This window comes from Centroberyx gerrardi, chromosome 19 (genome assembly GCF_048128805.1).
Source record: "Centroberyx gerrardi isolate f3 chromosome 19, fCenGer3.hap1.cur.20231027, whole genome shotgun sequence".
Taxonomy (NCBI): domain Eukaryota; kingdom Metazoa; phylum Chordata; class Actinopteri; order Beryciformes; family Berycidae; genus Centroberyx; species Centroberyx gerrardi.
Genome location: NC_136015.1, coordinates 22,430,745 through 22,443,100, shown reverse-complemented (window position 1 = coordinate 22,443,100; position 12,356 = coordinate 22,430,745). Strand labels below are relative to the sequence as shown.

The window sequence follows — 12,356 nt, the reverse complement described above, 5'->3', positions numbered from 1 at the left end:
ATTACATGATCACAATAACACTGTATATACAGTATATATATGTATACATATATATACTGTATATACAGTATATATACATATAAAACGGGTAGAAACATTTTAGGTGTGTCACCTGATTGTTGCAACCTTTGGTTTATTAATGCTGCTGGTGAACTGTGACCACAAAGTAACGCTAACAGGAAGTACCAAACCTTATCGAACAATCTGCTCCGCTCCAAACTAACAACCATCAAAAATGTTTCCCAAACCTGTTCGGTGTCATTACCATAGCCACCAGATTCCTGGTAACTTACCTCACTCATACTGAGCATTAAGTTCACATGAATCCTCAAGAAACTGGGTTTTAATATTCTTATACTGTGTATACATAAGCCAGTGGTTCCCAAAGTGTGGTCCAGGGGCCCCCAAGAGGTCTTTCAGGGGGTTTCCACGGGGTCCCACACACAAAATGAGGACAGTGACAAAATGTTATAGGAATGACTTTTCTGATCAGAGGTTTCACTTTCCACTATCATCTCCCCACCTTCAGTATAAACAGTTAATCAGTTCTGCACCAAATTACTGTATATGCAACAACTAAAATCTTCTCAAAATGGCTGATGTGCATCTACCAGGGACACCATGACATGAAAAAGCTTGTGAACCTCTAGCGTTGAAATATGACATTATTATTATTATATGAATAGTACTTTTGTATTTGTACATCCCATATACTATTATGCATACTATGCATCAGTAAAAACCTTGGACACACCACATTTTTCTTAATTTTTACTATTTTCCATTTTAGAATAATAGACAAATAATAGTAAAGATATCAAAATAATAGTAAAGACATCAAAACTATGAAATATCACAAATGGAATTATGCCACAACCAAAAAAGTGTTAAATCAAAACTATCTTATATTTTAGATTCTTTAAAGTAGCCGCCCTTTGCCTTGATGGAAAGGCAAAGGCTTTGGAAAGAAATTCATACATAGGATCAACTTCACTATTTATATTTGTCTAATAAACACATTTCAAGCATTTAAGCAGAAGCCTTTAGAACAAAATGGCTTTAAGAGAATGAAAAACATAGTACATTCAATCAGGTGTGTCCAGACCTTTGACTGGAAGTGTATAAATTACTATTACAATTATTACTACATTATTTAGAGAAGTCTAAAGCAGGGCAAAAATAGTTTGTAATACAATACAACACAAACTTGGTTTTCATCACAAAGACAGGATATGAAAGGAACTGTAAAGGCGACAGCTGTGATGTCATCTGTTTCCATGCAGAACTCGCCACCACAGGTTTTCCCCAAGAGAAACAAGTCAGTCAGCTTCACCCTCATTGGTCTGTCTGGGTCTATTTTGTGTCACACTTCACATTGGCTTTATTCCAGTGTATTAACCTGTGTATTAACCCCTGGGAAAGTATTACATGATCACAATAACACTTTGTCAGCGCTGAATGAAATGTGATAACGTGATAACGTTTGGGCAGCATGCAGCTAGTTGTATTAATACAGTACTAATGCAGTATTATCATGTACTTCCAAACCTTTCCATTAGTTAATAAACAGGCTAATACAATGGAGTAAGACAAATGTTACAGTAAGCACTTTTTTTTTTGCTTTTTCACTGAAGGCCTGCTGAAGTTTCCTGGCTTGATTAAAAGTAGACAGAACTACAATAAACAGTTGAGTTATATTCAGTTCTTCCTTCAAATATAGGACAGTTGTCTCAAAATAAAAAAAAAGCCCCAAAGCTGTCTAAAAACAATGTAGAAAAAAAAATGACAGCCACAGGGGATTTTATAGTAAGGCAACAGTGTAAAATGTACACTATAATATATTCATGTGTAACTTACAGCACATTGTACATTGTTAAGCAAATATATATAAATCTAGTTATAATCATTAATACTTGGTGCAGTGAGGGAATTTGAGAAATTACCTTAGAGGCATCATCTTAAACATTATATAGCACAACATCTGACATTAGTGATGTCATCGGTTGCCAGGCAGGATTCAGTGTGACAGGTTCTTCTCAGGGGAAAACCACAGCACCAACCTGGGACTGAATGTGTGCAGTGTGAAGGAGAGCTGATCTAAGACCTGCCGAGTCTGTCAGATCTGAATAAATCTGATGTGCTAGTTCTCGGTCCTGGGTCAGAACTGTTGGACTAAAACGTGTGATACTTGTGCAATTTCAAGACTGTATTGTCCTTACTAGAAAATGTGGCTTACAGCAAGACATACACCACAATACTTATTGATAAAAGACATTTAAATGAAAAGGCTGCAGATTACAGTAAATGACCAGGGATAAGAGCATATGAGGTGGAAAGTCTATCTGTTACACTAAACAGGTTAGGGCACATGGAATAAATAGAAATTCAGTCTATTTGATTTAGTTTGTGGTTGCAGCCTGAAGGGCGTGGCTCGGATTTTCCCCTCAGTGAGTAACTGGACCGGTCTAGATCATCTCAATTTTGTGTAGGACCCGTAATCTGCTGAGTGTCGTTCATGTTGTTTGCCACTTCCACAATACTGTTGAGTCGATTTTTGTTTTTCACTCAGGTTTACAAACCACGCCACTTGAGTGTGAGAACTGCGTTCATAAAAGGTGTGGAACAAACATAATTTTAAGTTAAAAGGAATCAATAGTGTATCACAGTTTGCTCAGTTTTTTTTTTTTTTTTTGTCATTCATAGTCTTTATAATCGAACACCTTCATGTCAGGAACCAGGAACCACATTCATTAAGTCTCAGTGGCAACAGTGGGTTCTCGTGCAATATTCATATTAACTATAGTCACACATACAGTATATAAGGAAAATGATACTTGTGAATAAAAAACAAAACAAAACACCAGACTTTTGGACTATTGAGACTTTATTGAAAAGCAAAACAGCAGTACAAAAGGAATGAATCAGCAGTGCAACTGAATTTGACATTCATTTCAGTAATCCAAACCAGAACATATTCTGAGCATCCCTAATCATTCTCTACATGTTCAGAAACTCAACAAAGAGCAAAACTACCACATCCCTAAATTCATTTAAGTAATCCAAAATCAAAACATACCTTAAGCATTCCTATTCATTATCTATGTGTTTATAAACTTAAAAAGAGAAAAACTCCCACATCCCAACCTACTTTAAATTAAGATATGTCAAAATGTTTAAATGACAGATCAAAACAGACAGAAATTAAGCAATAAATTCTCCCTTAATTCAGCAAAACATCAAATGTACAAATTAATTATTCTTTCTTAGGCTTGATTTTTGGGTGGGAGAATACAATTCAACAAGAGCTGTAGCTTTTACCACACTTTGCATAAAAGAAATATACCAGCAAAATATTTACATAACTGGAAAATCAATCTTAGACTGACTTCTTTTTGGCCAAATAAGCATTGTGTGTGTTTGTGTGTGGGCACGTGTGTGTCTGTGTGTGTGTGTGTGTGTGTGTGTGTGCGTGTGTGTGTGTGTGTGTGCGTGTGTGTGTGTGTGTGTGTGTACAGGTGCATGCAACTGTATTATCAACTTGAAATTCCAGCATGGGATAATTCCCAGGGAAAACCTTTACAATAAAATCACACTATATGTTTAACTATTATGGATTTGTGTTACATGAATACTCAAACCAAGAAATCAAAACCCAATCAAACCATTTGTGTCTAACATTCCTCCCCTTAAACTCATTGCTAAGTTTTTCCAAAAGCAGATTTTTCCATCTGCCAAGTTCTTTTGTGAGCAGAGGTCTTAAAAACCTCAATAGTCGCCCTAATGTGTTTTATCATCATGTGAGCTGACATTTTATTACAGGAACTAAATGGTGGAAATCTCATTTTACAGCAAAAATTTCTGTAAGTTGTAAATGGTTTAGGAGGATTTCCATTTAAGAGGAATGAGTATTGACAGTTTGAGCTAACATTTGTAAATGCATTCATAATCACTTAATACATCCATCCCTCTCATTAAGAATATGAATTGAATTTATAAAGGTATAACAGATGTTTAGTTAAGAATTTACAGATTCATTCATCCGTCTAATTGTCATTGACACCTGTCTTACAGAGTTTAGAATCAGGATTGAGGTCGTTTTCTTAATAGAATACAGTCATGTTTGTAAAATTATCTCTGTATTTTTATGAAGAAAATGCTTTTTCTTTTCAATTTTGTGTCTTAATAACCCAATAAGTAATCAGCTATTTAAGTATGTATGATGTTACTGTTTTTTTCTGTATGTGCACCGGATTACTGAACATTTTTGTAATCTGCAACTCCCCAACCCTGATTATAATGATTTATGAATGATTAATAACCCACTTATTCCCAGTTTATAGATGGAAGGGTGAGAGTGACAGCGCCTCTTCTTGCTCCAGTTGCTCAAATTCTTTTTTGGTGAGTAAATCAATGCAAATTTTAAATCTCAATTTTCAACAAAACAAGTTTTGTTAATGTGCACTTTTGTTGCAAATTAGAAACAACTGCTGCAATTTATCTTGATGCCTGTAATTTACTGGAGTTCACCGTCCTCTTCTTATCTCCAGTGGTCGCCTGTCAAGACAGATTAACAGACAGACAAGGTGAAATATTTAATTTATTATTGTTCACACTGTGCAGTCTATTTGCTTTGATATTGCATGAGGTTTAATTTCTGGATCAAAAGATAACATTTAGATATAGAGTGATGCAATCTGCTTTTATGTACATCAGAATTAGGATAAAAACTCAACGCCAACTGTTTTCTGTAATTATACTGAAACACTGAGTGAGAAAATACTTTATCAGAATGACTTTTTGAATCCTCACCAGCAGGTGGATGTGAATTACAACTCTAAATTTTGTTTTTGTCTCAAGGGCATCGATGATTTAGGAAAGATAGAGTATCTGCTTATTTGTGAGCATTCACAAATAATATTCAGTACAGTAGTTATGTACCTTTGGTTGAGTGCACATCTGCACAGAATAGTTTACATTTTTATTTTTATTTAACCTTTATTTAACATACTCACTGTGTTCTCACATGATGAAGCACTCACTGCGATGTGTTAGGAGGTACACATTCGGTAGATGAAGTCTCTGAAGCTACAAAAAGTCGACAAAGTAAAATTATTTAATTTGAAATGAACAGTAATATTGTAAGAAACAGAACTGGACATGAGAGATTAGTGACTGATTACTAATGCCTGGACTTCTGCCATGTCCTTTATAAGTACAAACAATGCAAGCAACAGATCCAAATATTACACATTACAGTACAGTAGATGCCAAAAAACAATCAAAGGAAAACTTACTGTTAGCAGGTTTGAACCCTGAAATACAGACAAGAGGTGACATTATTACTCCATGACAGATTACAAAATAAGATTTATGAAATGAAACACGCAATTATGTTACATGTATGCATCACTATTATTAGATATGTCATTTCTATTAAGATGATATATACATTTTATGGACGTTGCATTACCAGAAGCACCACACATAAAATATGAAGTTATGGAACAATAACACTAAAACCGCCACAAGCATGTATGCTAAATCCTATGGTAGTAGAGTAAAAATGGCTTTATGAGGAGTAAAAAACTCTTCATCCCTCACCATTATTGTTCCTTCTCCAGATGAAGACTCCAGCGATGCAGATTGCCAGGAGGAGCAGCAGTCCTGCAACGACTCCAATGACAAGAGCAGTATTGATCCCTGAAGGAGAACATGGAACCAAAACAGAGCATTCAGACTTTGTCACATAACACTGGATGGATCAGGTTATGTTTTTGTTCCACTTCAGTATTTTAAGTATAGAGAGGAGGTCATGTGAATCAGACAAACAAGAGAGACACCTAATGTGTCTTAGTGAACCGACCAGCATGTTTGGTTTCCTTCAATATTCTCATGGAGTTAAAAACTGTCTGGTTGCCCAAATGGTGGTATGGTAAACAAGACTGAGCCCAAATTTACCCCCAAGGAGGAGTAAACTATGTTGCTATCTGGGAACACCATACAGTACATAGAAACTACTCTGCATGAGAAAACAGGCTGGAACTAAATAGATACCATATAAAAATCTGGTGAGAAGTTTAATTGAATATGTTCATTTGGATACATAAATATATATATATATATATATATATATATATATATATATATATATATATATATATATTTGGAAATAAAAACATCTCCTAACAACTTCTGACTTCTAAAGAAGCAAAAAAAAAAAATCAAGATGACTACCAAACAGTGACAAAATGACAACAAAACCACAACAAGCAGAGAAACGGTCCAGTACAGAACAACAAAAAGAAAACACATGAATTACAAGTCAGTTAAACTAAATGTGTCTCTCCACCTCCATCAGCTCTGATCCCAGTCTTACCCGGGTTGTTGGTCTTGATCACTGCTGGGTCCAGTTTGGTGATGATGTCCTCCTTGACACCAGAGAGCTGAAACACACACTCGTACTTCCCCCAGTCTTCAGGTTTGACTGATGAAACGTCCAGCTGAACGCTCGTCTGGAAGGTTCCATCGTGGTTGGGGAGGATCTCTCCCTTGTCCATGTGGTCCTGAACCTCCTCTCCATCTTTCATCCAGGACAACATGACTCTGTCAGGGTAGAAACCTGTAGCGTGGCAGCTGACTGGAGAGGAGGGAGTCTTCTGGAGGAGAGACACCGAGGGACGCACTGGAAGGAGAGAGAGAGACGGAGAGAAGGATGGAGGGAGAGAGTGAGGGAGAGGAAGGAGTGGAGAGAGGGGGTGTGTGTGGGGGTGAAACGGGACAGAGAGAGAGAGAGAGAGAGAGAGAGAAGGGGGCGAGGAGGGAGGGAGTGAGGGAGGAAGTAAGAGAGAGAGTGGGAGAGAGAGGGAGGCAGGATAGGAGAGAGAGGGAGAGAAAGAGGGAGGAGTGGAGAGAGAGTGGGGAGGGGTGGGGGACGGAGAGGGAGGGGGGGAGACAGAGAGAGATGGTGAGAGGGGGAGGGAGGGTAGGAGAGAGTGAGAGAGAAAAAGAGAGGGAGAGGTAGGAAAGGGGGGAGAGAGGGAAAGAGAAAGAGGGGGATGTTGGGGAGAGGGAGAGAAAGGGGGGCGAGACAGAGAGATGGTGAGAGAGAGAGGGGTGGGAGGGAGAGGAGGAGAGAAAAAGAGAGACAAGGAGAAAGAGGGGGAGAGAGGGGGAGGGAGAGAGAAAGGGAGAGAGTAAGATGGAGACAGACAGAAACGGGGGGAGTGAGGGGGGAGGGAGAAAGAGAGAGAAAGAAAGGGGGAGAGGGAGAGAGAGAGAAAAGAAAAAGAGAGAGGGGGAGTGAGAGAGAGAGAGAGAGGAACAGAAAGACAAAAAACAGATGTGTGTAAACTCAAAAATCATTACAGTTACATGTACGGTGGGTCTCTATATGTTGGTTCATATTCACTGTAATGTTTCTGTACATTAGAAACAGAAGAGACAGATGAACATTGTTGTGTCCATGAAACTACATCAGGTCATGTGACTCTACCTGTTCTCTGCAGAGTGCTCTTCCCATAGTCCACATACTTCTTCAGCCACTCAATGCAAATCTGGGACAAGTAGTTCTTCTTTTGTGCTAACAAAGCTTTGTTATTATCCCACTTGTGTTTGGTGATGACAGCCTGTGGTGTTGGAGCGATCAATGTCAGTGTCTTCAGGTCAAATGCTATGAAGTCTTCTCCATCATAACCATACTGATCATAACCATTAACTTCTCCAGTCTCATCATTCCATTCACAGCCATACATCTTCTGGAAGGTGTGGACACCTGAGAGAGAGACAGAGACAGAGACTGAAGTAAACCAGAGTGAGATCCTAGCACAGTCAACTATCAGTGGTTGATATCACATCTTTACCACAGAGACACACTGATCCACAGACACCAAAACAGAGGATCTACACCTACTGCTGTTACTGGCTGGATGGAAGCCGCTCACAGCCAAACATAATGTGGACAGTGTGGACAGCTTGAGTGCTACTACTGAGTGTTACTACAACTGGTCAGAATAAGGCAGAGACCAGCAGGACCATTATGGAGACTGGGAGGCAGTCTGTCTGTCCTGATTGGTCCATCCATCCATCAATCATTCCATACAACCAACAACTATTTCCACCTGCAGATGTTGGCTTGGTGCCGCCTACTGGGACAGACCAACACACTGTGGTCAGTAGAGTTATTATCATCTAATGTGTTTCTACTGCTGGAGATTTATTATGGGACAGATCAACACACTGTGGTCAGTAGAGTAGAGTTAATGTAATCTAATCTGTAGTTCTACTATATATTTATTATGGGATGGACACAGTAGAGTTGGGTGTTAAACTTTTTCAACCTGTGACCTGGATGAGAAATTTAACATCTTGTCCTGTCAGCAGGTTTATTACAGTTTTTTACAATTGGTTACAAACTTTTCTCAATACTGAGTCCACTTTTTCAAAACTCTTCACACTGTTGTCTGTACCGACACGCAGCTCGGCACAACAGTTCATTTCACACCCAAAATGCACCAAAACTACCAAAACACTGCATACTTGTGTCAAAATCAAATAATTCTACCAAAACACCAGCACTAGTTTTCTCCAACAGCAACACTTTGTCACTCATAACACAATTATCTAAAAAACACTAACAACAGGTAGCATTACAGTAGATGTGTCATTTTATGGCAATCTTTGATGTAGTAAATCATTTTGTGCTGTCAATTTTTTGTTGTGTGTATATATATATTTTTGTTGTTATTGTTAATTGTATAAGAAATGTGTACATTGTCTTATTTTACAGTAAACAAAGTTCCCATTACACAACACAGTAAGAATGGCACCTCTTTATAGAATGTACTACAGTAAACTACAGGAACAAGTCATAGGAATGCAACAGGAAAACAGGAAAAGCTTCAATGTGCTTTTTTTTTTTTTTGCCATAAAGTAATTCAAAAATAAACTAGAGTAAATAAAAATTGCTGTAAGGAAAACAAAAGTCAATACTGTAATAGTTTGCTCAAAAAACAAAACAAAAAAACAAAACATACAAATCATGTTACTGTAGTCCACCCGGTCTCCTGCGTTTGGCCACATGTTTTCGTCCACATCACACCTACTGTATAGGTGGTGATGAGATGGGACTGAGATGGGACTCACCTGTGGTTGGTCTCATTTACATAATTTCAATCAATCATTTTTCACTATTTCTCTCCATAATCATCTTTTTTTTTAGGATTTTGAATGTATGTCAATGGAATGGGATGGCAAATTGCTGTCCACTTGAATGTATGTTAGGTTTTGAACTTGTAAATTTAAGTTTTGAAAAGAGTATGTAAGCATCTGCAAAATGGGCTGTAGATACACGTGGTTTTGCTGGTGGTCGACTTTGAGTGAGAAAAGAATTCAAGAATTTTGAAAGCTGTGGTCATTGAATGTCTTTTGTGTTAAACCAATGCATTTTGTGTTAAAGCAAGGCAAGAGTCAGTCACAGTTTGAAGAGTTTTGAAAAAGTGAGTCTAGCATTGAGACATGCTTGTAACCAATTGTAAAAAAAACTGTAAAACATACTGCTAACTATCATATGGGACCCAGCAGAAGCAGCCTGTGTCCAGTTTACAGTCCTGCTCCGTAGTTTGAGAAACCAGGCAGTAATGTTATTCTATCAGCTGTGTGTTGAGAAACTGTTGTGATAAACAGGTTTCTACAGTAGAGTTATTATGGAGCGACTCACTGTGGGCAGTTCAGTAGAGTTATTCTAATCTAATCTAGTGGAGATAAACTGTTAATAATCTCTGTTGGTTATTATGGGATGGACAGAAACACTGTATCAGTGCAGCATCCAGTAGTCTCAGTCTTAGTAATGTGTGTGTTGAGTCTGACTGTGTGTTTCAGTCAGGTGTGTGAATGAAGAAAACACTCAGTATCAAACAGTTGAATCTGTGTGAATAAAACACTGTTGATGGGTGAAGGCTGGCCTGTGATGTGTGTGTGTGTGTGTGTGTGTGTGTGTTTGCACCCATATGTGTGTGTACAGTATAACACTACACACTCATATGTGCTGCATCTCTGTCAGTTGAATTTAACACTGACAGCTGTGTGAATGTTTTCAACACTGTTTATACTGAATGATAGTAGAGTTACTGTACATTAGAGTCTGATAGAATATTCTGTTTGAATGTGACTGTATGTCTGTGTGTGTGTGTGTGTGTGTGTGTGTGTGTGTGTGTGTGTGTGAGAGAGAGAGAGGTCGTGTGTGTTTTGTCCGTGTGTGAGAGAGAGAGTGTGTGTCTCTGTGTATGTGAGAGAGGGAAAGAGAGTGTGTGTGTGTGTGGGGGGGGGGGGGGGGGGGAGAGAGAGAGAGAGAGGGTGTGCGTGAGTGTTTGTGTGAGTGTGTGGGAGAGTGTGTGTGTGTGTATTTGTGTGTGTGTGTGAGATAAAGTGTTTGTGTGCGTGTGTGAGAGGGAGTGTGTGTGTTTTCGTAAGAGAGAGGGGGGTGTGTGTCTGTGTGTGTGTGTGTGTGTGTGTGTGTTTGTGTGTGTGTGTGTGTGTGTGTGTCTGTGTGTGTGTGTGAGAGAGAGAGGTTGTGTGTGTTTTGTCCGTGTGTGAGAGAGAGAGTGTGTGTCTCTGTTTGTGTATGTGAGAGAGGGAAAGAGAGTAAGTGTGTGTGTGTGTGTGTGTGTGTGTGTGTGTGTGTGAGAGAGAGAGAAGGTGTGTGTGTGTGTGTTTGTGTGAGCGTGTGGGAGAGTGTGTGTGTGTAATTGTGTGTGTGTGTGTGTGTGAGACAAAGTGTGTGTGTGCGTGTGTGAGAGAGAGTGTGTGTGTTTTCGCGAGAGAGAGAGAGAGTGTGTGTGTGTGTGTGTGTGTGTGTGTGTGTGTGTGTGTGTGTGTGTGTGATGGAAGCTACATCTTTATACTTTACAATAAACCAGGATGAAAAACATTTCAGCAGTAGAAAGTGAAACATAAACAAACCTCCAGTTTGGTTGAAGCGCTGCTTTGCGATGTCAATGTTGGCTTTGAAGGACTGCTGGGCGCCTGCACAGCTCCCAGTTTCTCTCTCCCAGTACTGTGGGAGGGCGTCTGTGACTTTGCTCATCCAGTCCTGTTTGGGTTCTGCTCTCTTGGTGTTGCTGTCATAGCGAAACATCTGAACTTCATCAACCAACCCAACAACCACAAACTCTGGGAAGTTTGGGACTCCAGAGGATGCAGTGTAGAAATACTTCAGGGAGCGAGTCACTGTGGGACAAACAGTTAAAGTAAGGAACTCAGGTTTCTGAATTATAATTTTTTTATTCATTTTTATACTAACAATGTGTGATCGGTTGTTAATTCCCTGAGCACAACAGAGAATTTCAATTTCTATTCAATAAATATGGGACAATAAATAAATAAACAAATAAATAAATAAATAAAAACAACTGTGTCTTGAGGAAAGAGTAATATATGGACAGTTTTCATTAATTTTATAAAGGGTTAGTATTCATTCACACAGACACACAGGATTTATACTTGCCAGATAATTAAGGTTATTTCAATCCAATCCACTATCACATTTTTGGAAAATGTCATGTAATATAATGTTGAAATTCATTAGTCATTATTTCAAAAACACAGTTTATTCTGTCCACAAAAACAAATCTATTTTCTTAAGGTCACAAATGATTTTAATAGTAACCCAAAATGTGCTTTAATTTCATGCCAGTCGTCATTTTGGCAGAGCAAGGGTCATTTTCTTTTTTCAGATTCTGGACTGAAACTCATCTACTTTAGTTTGGTGTTCCTACAGATATTTACATCTAAATCCTTCATTAACACACAAGAAGTATCAATTATTATTAGGCCACACTCCTCACTATTCGCCTGAAATTTAAACTCACCTTGCATACTGATAAAAAAAAATGTATTGCATTTTACATTTTGCATGTTTTTATTGCATCACTATCAGTGTGATCTAATATTCCCAACATATCCAGGTGATGTTTTTATATATAAGTATAAAATAGAGTTGGCAGCTTTCAGTAATATATTTGAAATAATGTCAAAATATAAAAATATATAATAACATAATTTTGACAATTATGTCAATTGTATTATTTATTCACATTAAATTCATGATATTGGTGATTATCAGTATAGAAGGAAGCTGTTTGGGTTCCGCTGACATTAATATCTATGAACACAGCGCCCTCAAATGGCTTTTGTTGGTTTAGGAAAAATAAATAAATAAATAAATAAAAATACTGAGGATCTAACTAAGCTTGTAAGTGAACACATTGTCTGATGAAATAATATTAAAGTAAGCTGAGTGATGCGTCTCAAGTGTGTGATAATTTATTAATTGAACCAACAGCTATAGCCTAGTAGAAAAT

The 12,356-nt window shown here is 38.1% G+C and overlaps 2 protein-coding genes across 2 annotated transcripts in view; both read right to left on the bottom strand.

Annotated features, from left to right (window-relative positions):
- Positions 1 to 2,866: 2,866 nt before the first annotated feature.
- Positions 2,867 to 12,356, bottom strand: part of LOC139931093 (class I histocompatibility antigen, F10 alpha chain-like) — a 38,646-nt gene continuing 29,156 nt past the window's right edge. Inside the window, exon 9 of the transcript XR_013507485.1 lies at positions 2,867 to 3,113. The gene's annotated coding sequence lies outside the window, so the exon portion shown is untranslated. The remainder of the gene's footprint in view (positions 3,114 to 12,356) is intronic.
- LOC139931089 (major histocompatibility complex class I-related protein 1-like) overlaps positions 2,867 to 12,356 on the bottom strand; it is a 9,860-nt gene continuing 370 nt past the window's right edge. The window contains exons 2-8 of the mRNA XM_078290223.1: positions 10,957 to 11,223; positions 7,493 to 7,771; positions 6,377 to 6,682; positions 5,602 to 5,700; positions 5,295 to 5,312; positions 5,013 to 5,085; positions 2,867 to 4,554 (exon numbers count right to left, since the gene is read on the bottom strand). Coding sequence (XP_078146349.1) covers positions 5,036 to 5,085; positions 5,295 to 5,312; positions 5,602 to 5,700; positions 6,377 to 6,682; positions 7,493 to 7,771; positions 10,957 to 11,223 — 1,019 coding nt within the window. The 3' untranslated portion in view covers positions 2,867 to 4,554; positions 5,013 to 5,035. The remainder of the gene's footprint in view (positions 4,555 to 5,012; positions 5,086 to 5,294; positions 5,313 to 5,601; positions 5,701 to 6,376; positions 6,683 to 7,492; positions 7,772 to 10,956; positions 11,224 to 12,356) is intronic.